The 18793-nt window shown below is 46.8% G+C and overlaps 1 protein-coding gene across 4 annotated transcripts in view; it reads right to left on the bottom strand.

Moving 5' to 3' along the window:
- CELF5 (CUGBP Elav-like family member 5) overlaps positions 1 to 18793 on the bottom strand; it is a 136415-nt gene that overhangs the window by 37468 nt on the left and 80154 nt on the right. For 3 of the 4 annotated variants that reach the window (XM_053293994.1, XM_053293991.1, XM_053293993.1), the window contains exon 3: positions 12453 to 12504. In XM_053293994.1, the coding sequence (XP_053149969.1) occupies positions 12453 to 12504 (52 nt within the window). The remainder of the gene's footprint in view (positions 1 to 12452; positions 12505 to 18793) is intronic. The other variant, XM_053293992.1, reaches the window with a different exon arrangement.

Here is an 18793-nt window from a genome sequence, read left to right on the forward strand (position 1 = left end):
ACTGCCAACGTGATCTACGCCAAGACCTGCGTGCAGGCAGGCACGTTAAACCTTCTGCTTATTTACCTACAAGGCTATGGTGGGCTGAAAACACATGTACATTTGAAGGGCTTCATCATGACCATAAGAACATAAGAACAGCCCTGCTGGATCAGGCCCAAGGCCCCTCTAGTCCAGCGTCCTGTTTCCCACAGTGGCCCAGCAGATGCCTCTGAGAAGCCCACAGGCAAGAGGTGAGGGCATGCCCTCTCTTCTGCTGTTGCTCCCCTGCAACTGGGATTTAGAGGCATTGTGCCTCTGAGGCTGGAGGTGGCCCACAGCCACAAGACTAGTAGCTAGTGATAGAGCTCTCCTCCATGAATTTGTCTAAGCCCCTTTTAAAGCCATCCAAGCTGGTGGTCATCACCACACCCCATGGCAAAGAATTCCAGAGATTACTTATGCGTTGTGTGAAAAAGCACTTCCTTTTGTTGGTCCTAATACTCCCAACTTTCAAATTCATGGGTTAACCCCTGATTCTAGGGTTGTGAGAGAGGAAGAAAAATTTATCTCTGTCCACCCTCTCCAGTCCATGCATAATTTTTTTTATGCACCTCGATCATGTCTCTCCTTAGTCACCTCTTTTTACCAAGGTAAACCTATGATGCTTTAAACTAGCCTTATAAGGAAGGTGCCCCATGGGAAGCACCTTAAAAGACGTGGTGACAGCCAACAACCTGGATGGCTTTAAGAGGGGTTTGGATGACTTCATGGAGGAGAGGTCTATGAACGGCTACTAGTCAGAGGGCTGTGGGCCACCTCCAGCCTCCAAGGCAGGATGCCTCCGAGTACCAGTTGCAAGGGAGTAACAGCAGGAGAGAGGGCATGCCCTCAACTCCTGCCTGTGGCTTCCAGCGGCATCTGGTGGGCCACTGTGCAAAACAGGATGCTGGACTAGATGGGCCTCCTTGGGCCTGATCCAGCAGGGCTGTTCTTATGTTCTTAATGTCAGAAGGCATCAAACTGGGGTTAGAAGCATAGGAAGTTGCCTTATACCATTGGTTCATCTAGCTCAGGATTGTCTTCACAGACTGGCAGCGGCTTCTCCAAGGTTGCAGGCAGAAGTCTCTTTCAGCCCTATCTTGGAGATGCTAACAGGGAGGGAACTTGGGACCTTCTGCATGCAAGCATGTGGATGCTCTTCTGAAAGCGGCCCCATCCCCTAAGGAGAATACCTTACAGAGCTCACACATGTAGTCTCCCATTCAAATGCAAACCAGGGTGGACCCAGCTTAGCAAAAGGGGCAATTTATGCTTGCTCCCTCAAGACCAGCTCTCCTCCCATAACATAGGAGCATAGGAAGCTGCCATATACTGAGTCAGACCCTTAGTCCATCTAGCTCAGTATTGTCTACACAGACTGGCAGCGGCTTCTCCAAGGTTGTAGGCAGAAGTCTCCCTCAGCCCTATCTTGGAGATGCTGCCAGGGAGGGAACTTGGAACCTTCTGCATGCAGGTGCTCTTCCCAGAGCAGCCCCATCCCCTAGGCGGAATATCTTAGTGCTCACACATGTAGTTTCCCATTCAAATGCAAACCAGGGCAGACACTGCTTGGCAAAGGGGGCAATTCATGTTTGCTACTGTCACCTTAAGTGGCGCAGTGGGGAAATGATTGACTAACAAGCAGAAGGTTGCCGGTTCGAATCCCCGCTGGGACTATATCAGGCAGCAGCGATAGAGGAAGATGCTGAAAGGCATCATCTCATACTGCGCGGGAGGAGGCAACGAAGACACCTGACATACTCGGTGGAGGGTGGTGGTTAACAAAGGATTAATTTTGCATATCCAAAGGTTTGGGGTGGCCAGAAATACCTTTGAGGTATTTTGAGAAGAGGAGCCATTTTGTGGCTCATTTGTTTGTTTGTTTTAAAAATTAAATTCACAATTGTTGCGCAAAAAACACTGGATTTGGGCCTTTGGGGTGGCATTGCTGGACACATGGAGACCTGTAGAGCATGGTAGGGTACTCTTTTTATTTTTATTTTTTTGCAGTTTTTAGAGACCTTTTTTGCTGTTTCCCGCCATTTTCAGAGCCCCGCCAAGTCCCACTGACTCAAAGAATACTCATTATCTACAGTTGTAGTGGAGAACGGAACCCCCACGGAGAACAGGGTTCAACTGTATTTTATGTATTTATCATATTTATTAGCCTCACATTTAATTGGATTCGTGCTTGGGTATGCCGGCTCTTTTAAATGGGTTCTGTCTTTGCATTGTTGAATATTAGCTATTGCTTTTGCTCTTGTTGATAATGTTATTCTATACTGTGGATTTTATATTTTCGTTTTCCTTGGGACTTTTATTATGTACTCCGCCTTGGGACGAAATGAAAAGCAATTAATAAAGTCTAATAAATATAAAAATAAATATAACAACAACAACAATAATTGGAAAGGGCCTGATAATTAAAGCACCAAATCCAGTCAATAACATCTGGTAGACTGTGTGTAAATAGCATCATCATCATCATCATCATCATCATCATCATGATAATGATGAAAGCAGAGAACCTGCAGGGAATAGAATGCGCATTTCTACCGTTCACTTGTGATGCTGTTTGCCATTTAAAGGTCACTGAATCGCTCTCCAGTTTGTGCAAGAGAAGACACACCCTTCCTTGCTTCCTACAACTGCTTCCCGATCAAATTCAGACGCCACCCCATATTTTGGCTGCCTTGAGCTGCCTTTCCTCATCCTCACTTGACACCCCTAAAATTTTCTCCCAGGCACTCTTGTCAATTTCACTTCTTTGGTACAGTTTTGTTTGTATTAAAAGATGGCTAAAAATCCCAGGATTGCTACACACACAGCCCTTGAAAGAAGCACGTGTGTGTGTGTGTGTGTGTGTGTGTGCACACGCGCGCACGCATGCACACACACACCCTTCTTAAAAGTAAGGGTTATCACCCCCTTAAAGAAATCTCAGTCTGTTATTCAGTTCAGTCTGCATGCATTTGCACCTGGGGATGGGGGGTGGGGAAGCATTCTGAATAACACCAAAATTCCTAGCCTTTCATTATTTTTTCAGAGAAGAATCCTAAAATTCTTCTAATGCAACAGGCACCATCTTAAGAACATAAGAGCAGCCCTGCTGGATCAGGCCCAAGGAGGCCCATCTAGTCCAGCATCCTGTTTCACACAGTGGCCCACCAAATGCCGCTGGAAGCCACAGGCAGGAGTTGAGGGCATGCCCTCTCTCCTGCTGTTACTCCTCTGCAACTGGTACTCAGAGGCATCCTGCCTTTGAGGCTGGAGGTGGCCTATAGCCCTCCAGCTAGCAGCCGATGATAGACCTCTCCTCCATGAAGTGATCCAAACCCCTCTTAAAGCCATCCAGGTTGTTGGCTGTCACCACATCTCGTGGCAGAGGATTCCACAGATTCATTATGTGCTGTGTGGAAAAGCGCTTCCTTTTTTCTGTTCTAAATTTCCTGGCAATCCGTTTCATGGGATGACCCTGGTTCTAATGTGTGGAGAGAGGGAGAAAATCTTCTTTCTGTCTTCAGACAGGTATTCCTCGTGTATAGTTTTTATGTTTGTATTTTATAGATTTTAAATTAGATTTGTTTTATATTTTTAGCTTAATATTTTTATTGTCATTTTTATTGTATGTTTTTTTAACTTTTGTTTGTTTGGATTGTTTTTAATGAAAGGCGGTATATAAATTTAACAATAAATAAAAATAAATAAAATAAAAATAAATTCCCTGTTCTCATGCTCTCTCAGATGCCTCTTGGAACTTGTGGCCTGCAATTTTTTTGTAAGCTTGCATTCAAAATAAAACTGAACCAAAAGTCTGCAATACAGACTGAACCAAAAGTGTCCTCCCCTGGGTTGCTGGATGTTAAACCTATGGGGGGTGGGGAAGAAAGTACATCTTGCATATCTACTGACTACTCCAGGGGTTCTCAAACTTGGATTTGCAGATGTTGTTGTACTACAACTCCCATCATTGCCATTGCGGCTGGGGATGAAGGGAGTTGTAGTCCAACATATATGACCCAAGTTTGAGTTGTGGCTGGGGATGATGGGAGTTGTAGTCCCCCAATATCTGTGGATCCAAGTTTGAGTTGTGGCTGGGGATGATGGGAGTTGTAGTCCCACAATATCTGTGGAACTACTTTTGAAAACCCCAGGATCAGTCAATTAGACCTAGGAGGAAATTACTTCCTCACACTCTGATAACATTGCTGCTCTCACTGAAGCTATTCCTGTAGATGTTTTCCCAATATTTTCCCCAGTCTCCTCTGAAAATGTTTCACTGAATGGAAGTTCCATTGCACAAGTGTGTGAGAGCTGTTTGAAGTGCTTGTGCCGCTGCCTTTTTGCTCAGCACTGCTGGGCTGACTTCTACATGCACAGAGATGCCAGCTGATCGGTGACACCGGTAGCTACGGAGGTTCATTTTTGGACAGTCTGGACACTCCCCTGACACCCCTACACAGGGTTACCCCACAGTCCCTTATTCACAGAGATGCCCCTTATTTCAGCCCCAAATTATCCGTCCCTTACAACAAGATGCCAATTGTGCCTTATTTTCAGTTATTGGGAAGCACCCATGGCTTAGATCCAGGGGCAAAGCAAGGTTGGAGTGGGCCCAAAGGCAAGATTTTAAAATGCTCCCCCCCACCGAAGCTCAGCTCATGAAGTAAAGAGCATAGTTAGGTGTGTGTGTATACACACACACACACACACACACACACACACACACACACACTTATGTGCCACAATAGAACATCATCCTAAGTTATTTTTAAAAAGGTTTTGTAAATTGTGGACGATGCAAGCCATTGAATGGTACTAGAGAAAGACAGGCTATTCTGGTAGCTCCAGGTCTTCACATCCATTTTGGAGGATGAATACAACTGAAGGAAGCCCGGGCGGGTGCGTGGCTGGGGGAGTTAGTAATTTGACTTGCCTCTGGGGGGGCCCCAAGGCAGTGGGCCCCCAGACAACTGTCTCCCCTTGCCCTATTCTAGTTACACCCCTGAACGGAAACTAGATTATGCAAAGAAAATATGCAGATGGGCTTAATTGGCTGTATTTAGACAGGTAGCAGGATTTCGAGCCCTGCTCTCATGTTTCTCCAGACTAGGCTCTGACGGGTGGAGAGGACGTTTATATTGATCAAACCAGTTATTTTCACTAATAATGAAATCATTAACCAGCTCCAACTCCTTTGCCTTCTCCCTCCCTACCAGAGTACTCTGTGGTTCTGGTGGGCTGCAGGTTTAGAATTGCCAACAGTCCCATATTGCCGACATTAACAAAAACATAAACATTAACAGCCATCAGTGACTTAGCATCATCTAGGTATCAGGATCATGAAAATAATGCATACTAGATACTGCTTGTGTGTGAAACTCATTTTACTGGCTAACAATGCTTCAACTTCTAGAAGATATAGAGGCGGGTCTCATGATCTGTGAGACCTGTTCTCTGCCAAACTGCGGGCAGAGTGGGCTAAGCCCGCTCTCCCCGCAGATAACCGGGCAGGCAGCCCTGGGCGGCTGGATCGGCCTCCCGCATGGTTGCCGGCTCTGTGACGGAGCCAGCAAGGTCTAGGGATCTCGGGGGCCGCGCGGCCCCCAGAAGCCCCAGTATGCCCTGCGTGAGTGTGCAGCGCATACAAGGGAGACCCCCGGAGCCGGGAAGTGGCTTTTCGCTTCCCGGTCGGGGGGTCTACTCATGAGTAGCCGCACTGCGGCTACTCGCGAGCAGATAGCCCGGGTTTGCGGAGCACTCACTCCGCAAACCCAGGCTACGGGCAGGTGTTCTCGAGCGGGTTACCTGCTCTAGAACCACCGGGCTCGCAGCCGAGCCCGGTGGTTCTGGCGAACAACAAAAATCGGGCTAGGCTTTCCTAACCCGATTATTGTGATCGTCAGAATAGCCCCATAACCTATCTTCCAGTTATCTAGAAGAAGATATAACCATGGTTAGCCAGTTTGGCTAACCATGGTTATATCAAGAAGCAAATAAGAAGCCATCTAAGTTGTCAATTATACTGTAGTTTATGTTGAAAGCGGTGAAAACACATACAACACTCAGGCTCCCAATTACTCCCGCATACCCCCTGCCTCGTGCCCCTTATTTGGGCAGTGGTATGCTGGCAGGATTTGCTTCTGTTCACATGTTCTTTAGAAAACCAGGTAGCCAAACATGAAGGTTAAGCAAGAGCACCTGGACAAATGTTCCCTCATGTGGGAATGTCCCATGTCATGTGGGAATGCCCCACCATGTGCACAAATCATTAAAGTCCCCTCAACAAAATATGGTTTTATTCAGATCCTGAGTCGTGAGTGTCGATTCTTGTGGGAGGACGGCTTGTCTTATAACCATGGCTTGGTTCCCCAAAGAGGGGTACACGGCACCCACGTGTAACACTGGAGTTGCATTGCATAGCCTGTCAGCCACTGTCTCCAGTTCTGGGCACTACAGTTTTAAGAAGCACAATGATAAACCGGGAGGGGTTCAGAAGAGGACGGTAAAGAGGGTGAGGGGTCTGGAAACCAAGCCCTAGGAGGTATGGTTGAAAGAGCTGGGGACATTCAGCCTGGAAAAGAGAAGACTCAGGGGAGAAAGGAGTAAAGTAAAGTGCGCTATCGAGTCGGTTTTGACTCCTGGCGACCACAGAGCCCTGTGGTTGTCTTTGGTAGAATACAGGAGGGGTTGACCATTGCCATCTCCCGTCCAGTATGAGATGATGCCTTTCAGCATCTTCCTATATTGCTGCTGCCTGATATAGGTGTTTCCCATAGTCTGGGAAACATAGCAGCGGGGATTCGAACTGGCAACTTCTGGCTTGATAATCAAGTCATTTCCCCGCTGCGCCATTAGGTGGCTGAAGAAAGGAGAGCCCTCTCCAAATATAGGAAAGGATGTCCCAAGAAGAAGGAGCAGACTTCTTTGTTGCTCCTGAGGTCAGGACGAAAAGTGGTCCCCTCTTGGAACATAGGAAGCTGCCATACACTGAGGCGCTTTACACGATTACCCACAATTTGGGTTTTTCATCAGGCGTTAGGGTGTCGCCCAATTTTTATCTGGGGTTAAAAATCCACTTTTCGCACCTGTTTTGGGGGGCAACTGCAAACTCGCAGTAAAGCCTCGCAGAAAACCTGCAGGAAAGCCTGCTGTCTGGGAAAGCTCGAGGCGTTCCCATCACAGCACACTCACGTCACTTCCTTTGGCACAGAGTGCAGACCGCCTTGGACCCAAAAAGACCCAGGCTCAAACCCGGTTAGAAAGCAGGTTTTAAAAGAAAAATAAAGAGGGAGCGGTCACCATGCCGTGAAGACCAGGAGTAGCTCTGGGCTAGAGCCAAAGGGGCGTGTTTCCAAAGGGAAACAAGGAAGGCACCAGAAATGAAAGCCTGGCAAACTCCGCCAGAGATGTGGAATCTCGTTTTGCATTTCACCCGGGCTGCCCCGGGCGGATGGCTTGCCTGAGCCGATTAGCATCCCTGGCTTTGATGGGCATGCTCTTGCTCTTTGCAGCAAGAGGCATTGTGGCAACCCACACAGCCATCAAGCATGCTTGCGGGCAGGGAGGGGTTGCTCTGTCCTCCCAACCCTCACACCACCACCACCCCGCTCTGGCCTCTTAGTTTATTATTTTACTAACTGGGAAATGACCACCATGGAGAATCCAACAAGAGAATCCAACGGAGAATCCCTTTTTAAAAATGTCTGCTGTCATTGTTTTGCAGTTCATAAAGACATTTGTTAACTGATTGATCTGACGTATAATTTACAAGTACATTCTGCTGGGGAGTGGAAGCAGAAAGAGAGGCCCCTGCCCCCAGGAGATTACAATCTACTTTTCCCACTGTGGGTTGAAGAAGTTGTTCTCCTTCTGGAATAATATTTAATTAATCTGATGTATAAATTACAAGTATGGAGTGCGGGTAGTGTAAGCAAAAGGAGAGGCCCCTGTCCTGAGGAGATTACAATCTAATCCATTTCAGGAGATTACAATCTAATTTTTCCACTGTGGATTAGAGACGTTTTTCTTCCTCTGGCATAATACTTGGGGTGACTCAATGAAATGGATTGGCAGGAGCATTAGGACAAACAAAAGAAAGGACACATTTGCATGACACAGAATTCACGTATGAAACCCACAGCCACATGATTATGGTGATGGCCACTAGCTTGGAGGGCTTTAAAAAGGGATCCGAGAATTCATGGAAGAGGAGAGGCCTGCTAATTTCTACTAATCACAATGATGGTTTTATGGAACCTCCATGCTCAGGAGCAGGATGCCTCGGAATACTAGATGTTGAGAGGAAGCAACCGTGGGAGAAGACCCACATGCCCTGCTTGTGGGTTTCTCAGAAGCACTCGGCTGGCTGATGTGGGAAACAAGATGTTGGATTAGATGGCTCTTTGATTTATTCCAACATGGCCCTTCTTGAGTTTGATCCATCAGTGCACACCAATACTGAGGTCCAGAAATGGAACCTCCAGATTTAGGGGCAGTCTATTGCAATTGCAGATGCTGCCAGGCCAACAGGGAACTGCCACTGTCTTCATGACCTGCTTGTGGACTCCCAGGAGGCATCTAGACTGTGAGGCCTTTTGGGACAAGGAATCATTTCTTGAACTGATTATTTTCCTACATAAACAGCTATGAAAACTTTTTGTTGAAAAGCAATATATAAATATTGTTGTAGTAGCAGTCGGAATCAGAATGCTAGATCACATGGACTGATAGAAATATAGAAAGCCGCCTTCTACCAAGTCAGACCCTTGGTCCATCTAGCTCAGTATTGTCTTCAAAGACTGGCAGTGGCTTCTCCAAGGTTGCAGGCAGGAGTCTCTCTCCTATCTTGGAAATGTTGCCAGGGAGGGAACTTGGAACCTTCTGCATGCAAGCAGGCAGGTGCTCTTCCCAGAGCAACCCCATCTCCTAAGGGGAATATGTGACAGTGCTCACACAGGTTGTCTCCCATTCAAATGCAAACCAGGGTGGACCCTGCTTAGCAAAGGGGACAATTCATGTCTGCAAGCAACAGCAAGAGAGAGGCATGCCCTCACCTCTTGCTGTGGGCTCCCCAGAGGCATCTGGTGGGCCACTGTGTGAAACAGGGATGCTGGACTAGATACTAGGCCTTGGGCTTGATCCAGCAGGGCTGTTCTTATGTACCACAAGACCAGCTCTCCTCCATGATGATGATGATGATGCTGAGGAGGAGGAGGGAGGAGGAGGAGGAGGGGCAAGAGGACGAGCAGGAGGAGAATATGTGTTTTATAGAGTTTCTTTGGCAGAAGGTCTCTGAACCCAAGGACCTTACACTCTAAGGTCACGTAATGGCAGACGAAAGTTGTTTCCATTCCCTTATTTGGCAAGATGCCTCTAAATACCAGCTGCGGGGGAGCAATAGCAGGAGAGAAGGCATGCCCTCAGCTCTTGCCCGTGGCTTCCCGGAGGCATCTGGCGGGCTACTGTGGGAAACAGGATGCTGGACTAGATAGATAGACTTTGGGCCTGATCCAGCAGGGCTGTTCTTATGTACTCATAACAGCAAGTGCTAATGCAGCGTCTCCCAACCAGTGTACCACGAGCTACCTTTGCAGCAGATCTACCCCATAATACACCAGGAAGGACATGTCTTTCCCGGTGCATTATGGCAGAAGTTTAAGCTCTCCACTTTTGGAGCTGGCTGACTTCCTTAGCCAGCGATGGGTTCCCTCCTGGTGCATTCTGGGACAAATCAGCTCCAGAAGGCACACAGGGGATGGCTACAAATAAGAACAAAATTTATATCCAAATAAAGATGGGGAAGGAAGCTAAAATAAATAAATAGGCTCCCTTAGCCTGATTTAGCAATAGCAATAGCAATAGCAATAGCACTTACATTTACATACCGCTTTATAGCCGAAGCTCTCTAAGCGGTTTACAATGATTTAGCATATTGCCCTTCTGGTCGTGTGAATAGCTTCTATGTCAGCATTCTTCATACTGTGGCCCTTTAACTGTTTATTGGGTCTGTGCGAAGCTCTGCCCATTGCGGGGGGGGGGGGGGGGGCGCTCCTTTAAGGGAAAGGGAGCCCTCTTGAGCCCCTACTCCATCTTGGAAAGCATGCATGGAGTGCTGGGAAATGTAGTCTTTCCCAGGCCTTTCCTCCTCCTCGAGCTCTTAAGAGAGGGTTCCGTCTCTCCCAGCACCGAGAAAAGCTCAGAATTGTGTGGAGGTCAGCACAGTGGGGGACGGTTCTCAATTGGAAGGTTTGTTGCCAAAGTGGCCGCCGCTGGAAAAACAGTGACGATACATACTGTTTGTTATATGTGATCTGGCCAGCCTGCTGCCTATTACGATTTTCTGGAGAGGTCCGGTTTTGCTTGCCACTGGCTCGTTTGGTGGCGACCCAGGACTGGGCTTTCTCTGTGCTTTTCTCTGTGCTCCCCGTTGAAACAGGAGCACCTTCTTCTCTGTCTTTTTTCAGGAAGACCCTCCTGAACGAGCAAGAACAAGACGCACCTGTTCTTGCAGGCTTTTAACTGGAATTAGTTTTAATAATTTGCTTTAGCCACTTGTTTTATGAGATGGCTTTTAATGTGTTTTGTGGAGGTTTAATCTGTTTTTACTTTTTAAAAATCTTGTTTTGGATTTTGTACACTGCCTAGAGATGGACATATCAGGCGGCATAATAATATGATAGATAGATAGACAGATAGATGGATGGATAGATAGTGTTGGGAAGGGAGGAAAAGCTTGAGAAAGAACCCATGTCCGCTTCTCTGCACCTGCTACCAACAGCACAGAGTCGGAGAGAGAGGAGAGACTTTATGGCACATCCCGGGTGTGTGAAACCACGTGTTACAGTGTCTGTGTGGGGGGGGGGGAGGGCGTAAATGGGAGATGCCGTTTATGACATGGACATCGTGACTGCCACCATGTGCAGGATGGCCCGGAAAGCAGCCAGGGGAAAAACAGCCAGGGGAAAGGAAGCAGGAACTGAGCGGCCTGGAGAGCAGGGCGGGGGGGAGTGTGCTCACAGAATTTCACACACTTGCACGTTGTTATAGTCAGGGACAGGCTCAGGGGCTACGCTGAAAACCTTGCAGAAAAGTTGGGTATGCAGGAGCGTCCTGGCCGCCGATCATCTGCATGACCTAATTTAGTTCACAGCGAGCACTTTCCCCCGCTCCAACGGCCCAACCCACTCTGGTTCATCATCTCATCCTTCGCTACTCCCCGATAGTCCCTGCCATCGGTCCAACCTGCCCATCTGGCCGTGACTTACAACAGCCTCTGGGAAGTGATGTGCGGCCAGAGAAATGTTGCTTCAACAATCAGAGGAAGAGAGGCGTGGAGAAACGGGGATTTCATCATTTCTGGACAGTGGAGGGGGTGGACATGCAGAATCTGTTGGGGGCTCTCGGCCCCTGAATGGCTGTGAATAGAACTTCCAGGTTTAGTGGCAGTGTACCTGATTGCCATATGTGACAGAGAGGTAGCAATTAAAATGTGAGATGGGGAAGAAGCTGGGAGGGGGTTATTTGGACAAACGATGGAAAGCTAGAGAAATGAGGTGTGATTATTTATTTGAATTCTTTAACCTCCGACTCTTGTAGTTCATGGAGGAGATCAGAATGCAGGCAGAAATCAAAGGTTCAAATGCTCCCCAACTTTAAAAAAAAATGCATATAGAAAATTAGTTTATCAGGGAAAGGCAAAGGTAGAATCCTTGCTAGGCTAGTTGCTATACACAGGGAGCTTTTGATCATGTGGTCCAGGAGTTTCCAGCCTTGGGTTCCCCAGATGTTATTGGGCTACAGCTTCCATTATCCCCAGCCATGAGGGACTCTGTATTTTTCTTATACAAAGACCCCTGTCAGAAACCCTGGACAGCTGCTACCAGTCAGTGTCAAGTAGACAGGGAAGTGTAAGGTAGGACCAAAGGTCTGATTCAGTAAAAGGCAGCTTCATAGGTTCATCAGGACCAATCATATTTCAGTGGTAGAGCAGGCAGACAGCCACTCATGACATCTCTGGCATCTCCAGCTAGGACTGAGAAAGACCTGAAATCTCTGGAGAGCTGCTGCCAATCAGTGTTGACAACTCTAAGCAAAACAGAACAATGGTCTGACTCAGCAGAAGGCAGCTTTCTATGTTCATACAAATCCGGACACAAGATCTATGGCCATAAACCATGTGCCAACAGATAGCCAGCACTGGTGGATAAAACACCAGTAAACTCCAAATTCCAGAGAATCTGCAGGATTATTCTAGGCTCCGCCCCTCACCCTCCAGGTTCTGCTAAGCTCCACCCACTGATACCAGTATTTAGCCCCCCATACCCACCCAATTCTATACTGGGAGACCTGCATTTTTGCAAATCAAACATTGACAACTCAACAACGGCATGCATTGCCGGACGGCAAAAGAAACACGGAGAGATGACAACTACCTCCACGGCTCTCGCTGTCTGCGGGCTTCACCTGGATCGGCCGTGCCATCTGCAGCAAAAGAGAGGAACACCAAATGTTAGCCAGAGCTGAGCTCAGAACACCTTGCCAAGCAACATAAATGCTGTGTTCACAAAACACAATCATTAGGCAATCTAGTATTATCTTTACTCTTTGGTATATCACTCTCTTGCATTTTCTTTTAAGAGCTGCTAAAAGCAAAGATAATAAATGTATTTATTTATTCATTTACCATATTTATATACCTGCCGATATATACATCTCTAGGCCGTGTACACAACTCAATAAACAAACAATTAAAACACTTTCACAGAATAAAAACAATTAAAAACAATTCACAGGGTGAAACAATTAAAATAATTTCACAGGATAAAAACAATTACCGGTAGTTTAAAATTAATGTCAGTTAAAAGCCTGAGAAAACAGGTGTGTCTTAAGGGTCTTTTAAAAAGCAATCAGAGATGGAGAAGATCTTATTTTGACAGGGAGTGCATTCCAGAGCCCTGGGGCAGCCACCGAGAAGGCCCAAACCCGAGTTCATTCATTCATTCATTCAATTTCTATACCGCCCTTCCAAAAATGGCTCAGGGCAGTTTACACAGAGAAATAATAAATAAATAAGATGGGTCTTATTTGATGAGTCGGCGGCCACTGTAACCAGACCTCTCCAGATGATCTTAATAGGCAGCAGGGTTCATGACAAAGGAGGCACTCTCTTAAATACCCTGGACCTCAGCCATTCAGGGCTTAATAGGCAATAACCAGCACTTTGCATTTCACTCAGAAACATAGAAGCAGCCAGTGCAATTCTTTCAGAATCAGTGTTATATGCTCCCTTTGGGTTGTCCCAGAGACCAGCCTGGCTGCCAGATTCTATACAAGTTGTGGTTTCCAAACAATGTTCAAAGGCAGCCCCGTGCAGAGTGTATTACAGTAGTCAAGCCTGGAGGTCACCAGCATATGTACTACCATTTTAAGGTCATTTACCTCCAGAAATGTGTGTAGCTGATGTATCAACCTAAGCTGATAAAAAGCTCTCCTAGCAACTGCCTCAACCTGAGAAACCAGAGAGAGTTTTGGATTCAGGAGCACACCCAACCTATGTACCTGCTCTTTCAGGAGGAGTGCAACCTCATCGAACACAGGCAGATCTAAACCATCTCTCAGCTCTTGCACCCCCACAGTCAGTACTTCTGTCTTATTTGAATTCAACTTCCGTTTGTTATCCCTGATCCGCCCATTACTGTCTCCAGGCAGGCATTTAGGGAAATTATGCCATTTCCTGATGAAGTTGATATGGAGAAATAGATTTGGGCAGTGGTTTAGTCACAAATTCAGAAGTGCAGGCACTCATCATGCCAACTCACATAGCCACACCCACCCAGCAGCCTCACCCCATAGCCACACCCCTAATGCAACAAAATAAAAAATAAAGCTACACAGGAGCTGGAGGTTTACAAAGAGCCAGGAATCTCCTGGGGCAATAGAGTGGATCTAGGAGGAAAACTGGGCCATAAGATGTTGATATGCAGGAATGCAGACATGTTCTGGAAGGATCTAGGCCAGTGGTTCTCAACCTGGGTTCCTCCAGATGTTGATGAACTACAACTCCCAGCATCCCCAGCCACAATAAATTGTAGCTGGAGATGACAGTCCAGCAACATCTAGAGCAGGCATCCCCAAACTGCGGCCCTCCAGATGTTGCTGAACTACAACTCCCAGCATCCCTAGACACAATTTTTTGTGGCTAGGTATGCTGGAAGTTGTAGTTCAGCAACATCTGGAGGGCCGCAGTTTGGGGATGCCTGCTCTAGAGGAACCCACATTGGGAATCACTGATCTAGGCAATGGAAATCGGTCAGGGGGTGAGATCTGAATAGAAATAGAAACACAGGAAGCTGCCTTAAACTGTGTCAGACCATTGGTCCATCTAGCTCAATACTGATTTCCACACCAGGGCTGCACAAATTTGGCCCTCCAGCTCCTTTTGGACTACAACTCCCACAATCCCCAGACACAGTGGTCAATAATCAGGGAAAGCCGGAGGTGCGGGAGGGTGAGAAGTTGTGCAAGCCTGGTCTACACAGACAGGCAGCAGCTCTGCAAAGTTTCCTGCAAGAGTCTTTCTCAGCTCCACTTGGGGCTTTTACGCACAGCAGATTTTACCACGAGTTTGCGGGGAGGCTTTACTGCGAATTCGAAGTCGTCCCCCCAAAACAACCTAAATCGTGGATTTTTTTTTTAATCCCGGATATAAATCGGGTTAGACTCTCATGCCCAGTGAAAAACCTGAATTGTGTGTGAAGTGCTCCCCGATACCTCACAGAGACTTTGGAGTAAATCTAGCCGATATGTGAACGCACCTGCTCCATTCCGGAGGAGATGTGAGTTAAAGAGCTTCAAAAGCCCCATGTGAAAAGCTTCCTGGGGATGCTTCCAAGGATATGAGCGCCTGAGATTCGTGCAAGCACCCACAGCCGCAGAAACACGTACTCCCTCTCATCTCCATGTGAGCCTCTCCCCCAAAGCATCACAACCAGCTCAACAAAATAATCCCACCATCCAATCTTGTTATAATATTTGTAAATGCAAGAGCGGGTGGGAACCAGGTGCCTCGGCCTCACAAGAGGACGAAAAGCTGCGGGTCACCCAGGATGCAGCTCTAGGAATTTGTGGGGAGCTGGAAATGTGCAGTTGGGTTGTATAAACCCATCATATCATCACTATTGTACAATCAAATCCTTATTGTCTAAGGCAGACCTGCACAACTTAAGGCTCGGGGGCCAGATCCAGCCCGCAGAGACTTTTTTTGCTGGCCCCTAATTAGGAATATCCTGCAGCAAGAGCCAGAAAGAGTTATAGGACTGCAGCCTGAAAGCAACTGTGAGGAGAGCTGGTCTTGTGGTAGCTAGCATGACTTGTCCCCTTAGCTAAGCAGGGTCCACCCCGGTTGCATATGAATGGGAGACTAGAAGTGTGAGCACTGCAAGATATTCCCCTCAGGGGCTGGAGAAGATATTCTCCATCCAGGGGATATTCCCATATCCCATCCATATTCTCCATCCAGGGGATATTCCCCTCAGGGGATGGATGCTCTTCACCCTGGGAAGAGCATCCAGGTTCCAAGTTCCCTCCCTGGCAGCATCTCCAAGACAGGGCAGAGAGGGCTTGTTTTTCTCTCCGCTGTAAAAGTTTTTCTCTCCCCGGAAATTCCGAGGCTCCTGGAACGTCAGTGGTCAATAGGGGTGGAGCAGGGGCGGGGCTTGTGCCGAGGCGGGAAGATAGCCCAGTCAGTGAGTGAGTGAGTGGAGAAATCGGGTGGTTGCTGGTCGCTTGAAGGTGGTTTTTGAGATCTTTGATGAGGTGAGCTGCTTAAACTTACTGGGTTAAAAATAAGTGAGGTCCGAGGCTGTGAGTGTTTGCTTTGAGTCACCAACTGCAGTCCGGGACTGGGTGGGGGGGTATATTTAAACTTACTGGGTTAAAAATAAGTGAGGTGCCGAGGCTGTGAGTGTGTGTGGGGGGGTATATTTAAGAGGGCGGGAGGGTTTACTTACCCCTCCCGCCGCTTTCCTGCTTGGCGCCCACGCGGCCGCTGCCACCGACCGCCTACCCAGCTCCCCCCACAGAGGCCCGATTTCGGGCCAAAGAAGCCACTGCTGCCGCCCCGCATGGCCGAAGACGGGCCAAATTGGCCCAAAATACTGCCCGCCCCAAACTACTGCTGCGGCCGCGGCCGCCAACCACCCACCCAGCCGCCCCCACAAAGGCCCGATTTCGGACCAAAGAAGCTGCCGCCGCCACCGCTGCCCCCACATGGCCAAAGACGGCCCAAACTACTTGAAGAAGCAAACTACTTGAAGAAGCTGCCACCGAGATTATCTGCGGGGTTTTTTCTCCGTGCTGCGGCAGCACGGAGAAAAAACCCCGCAGACAATCTCAGTAGCAGCTTCTTCAAGTTGTTTGCTTCTTCAAGTAGTTCGGGCCGTCTTTGGCCATGTGGGGGCGGCGGCAGCATGGAGAAAAAACCCCGCAGACAATCTCAGTAGCAGCTTCTTCAAGTTGTTTGCTTTTTCAAGTAGTTCGGGCCGTCTTCGGCCATGTGGGGGAGGCAGCGGCACGGAGAACAAAACCCGCAAGCAATCTCGATGGCAGCTTCTTCTGCCTGACTGTGCCTGTGCCGCCGTCGTCGATGCCACGCCCGGGACACAAATGAAGAAACTGCTTCTCCTGCTCTTCAACTACCGGGGACTCACGCGAGGGAGTCCTGATTCTAAAATATTCTAAAACTTCCTAATTCTAAAATATTGCCAACAGATCCTATCATACTATGATGTACTGGCTGTGTTAGCACTGCTGTGGAGGTACACACAAAGGGTTAACTTGTTTAGCCCTTTCTGTGGCTGAGAGAAACAGTCTGAGCTCAACGTTTCACAGATTTCTGGGAAGCTAATAAGAAGTGTGGTGATGCTGCATGCCAAGAAACGGGGCAAATGGCATCAGATAATACTGTGCAACATTTAAAGTGCTATAAAAATGTGTAAAAGTTTTGCTACTAAGCATATTTTAAAAAAAAGAATGAGTGGTCCTAGAAACATAGGAGAGAATAGGAATAGAATAGGAGTGGCTCTCAATGGGTTTCCAGTCATTTCTATTTTAATGTGCTTTCATCATGCCCCATAATATTTGATCAGAATTGTTGAGCAGTGTGTTCCATTTAAAGCTGCGTGCAGCTAAGATCAACTAACTATTCTCCTTCAATCATTTCCAAGACAAGATTTTATCCTTCCATTTATGAAGAGTTTCTTCTATCTTTTGTTTATATTGATAAATTGAAGTGTTAAGCACAACTCATTTGGGGCTGCAATTCTGAACATTGAAATAAATGGAATTTCTGACCTGCTGCGCCTCATAAAGGAGCTTGCTAAATATGAAGAAATGGAGGATCAAGTAGTACTGACTGAAAAAGATCTGCTTGAGGCTGGCTTTGGAGAACACCCTTTCTACCACTGTCTTGTTGCAGAAGTACCAAAAAGAACACACAACACTTGAAGGATACAGTATTGTGGGTTTTGCCATGTATTACTTTTTGATGAAAGAGTTCAGAGGTTTTGGCATTGGTTCTGAAATTCTCAAAAAACTTAGTTAGGTGGCTGCCAAATACCATTGTAGCAGTTGGAGAGTTGGTAAAGCAGCATCCCTATTGTTGGAGCTAATCGTTACTCTGAGTTTGAAGTTCCCTCCTTCACTATTATTGGAAGGACCTAAATTCACAGCTTCCATGTCAAACGTCACAGATGATCCTGAAGTAAACGGAGGCAATTGGTTTGTCATCTCTTTGCCATTCACAAATACAGCCCCAATATGCTTTTGGGAGAAAGTAATGCAAGCATTCAAGTAGTGCTTGAATGTGTTCTATTTTAATGATTCTTTTTTATATGCATATACTAAGAGTCTCCTTGGAATCTGGGAATGCATACTTTCCAGTAAGCAGACATGGCTCTTATTTATGGCTACATGGAAAGGAAGAATATTGTAGTTTTTCATACCAAGGTTTTATTTTGAATGTCTCATTATCAGACTTCTTCCTCTGCTCCTAAAATATTTCCTCCTTATGTTTTTGGGTACTTGATTGTGCAAAAGGACATCTGTTTTACATCAGTGCACAAAAGTCTTGTTGGAGCCCTTTGGGATGGAAGAACAGGTTCAATGTAGTCTTGGGAGAAGGAATTGCTTCCTCTGGTAAATGAGGCGATGCTTAGAAAAGTGTCTGTCAGCATGCTTGTTTTTTGAACCCAAACTTTAAAAGTTCATTGGTGAAGCTAGTTAGGATGACAGCTGCTTTATTATACTAAGAGTCTGTACATTCTGCCTAGCTTGATCACATAAAGAAAATGATGGCCTGATTAAGCTAGGCTCTGTTTCATAGATTATGCTGTTTGATATTACTGAGCTTTTTGTATTAAATAACTGTAAAATACACTGTATGTTTTGTGAATATTATTGTATTATTATTATTGGACTGCTGGTCCGGGAAACTGCACACAAAGAATGTAGCGGTCCTTGACACTCTGCACAAATGATTTAGTGGTCCTTGAGTCCAAAAAGGTTGAGAAACACTGCTCTAGGACAAAGTCATGTTTTTAAAAAAGAATGAGATGAGACAGAGAAAATGACACTTGGAATCCTCGCATAACTCCTGACTGTTGTTCTAAGTCTTTTACAGAGATGGCTCATGTTTTCAGGTTTTGATCAACAACCATGTCTAGATGGTACAGTGTTCCTTTTAACAGGGATTTCCAGAAATTGTTGACTACAA

This window comes from Hemicordylus capensis, chromosome 2 (assembly GCF_027244095.1).
Source record: "Hemicordylus capensis ecotype Gifberg chromosome 2, rHemCap1.1.pri, whole genome shotgun sequence".
Taxonomy (NCBI): Eukaryota; Metazoa; Chordata; class Lepidosauria; order Squamata; family Cordylidae; genus Hemicordylus; species Hemicordylus capensis.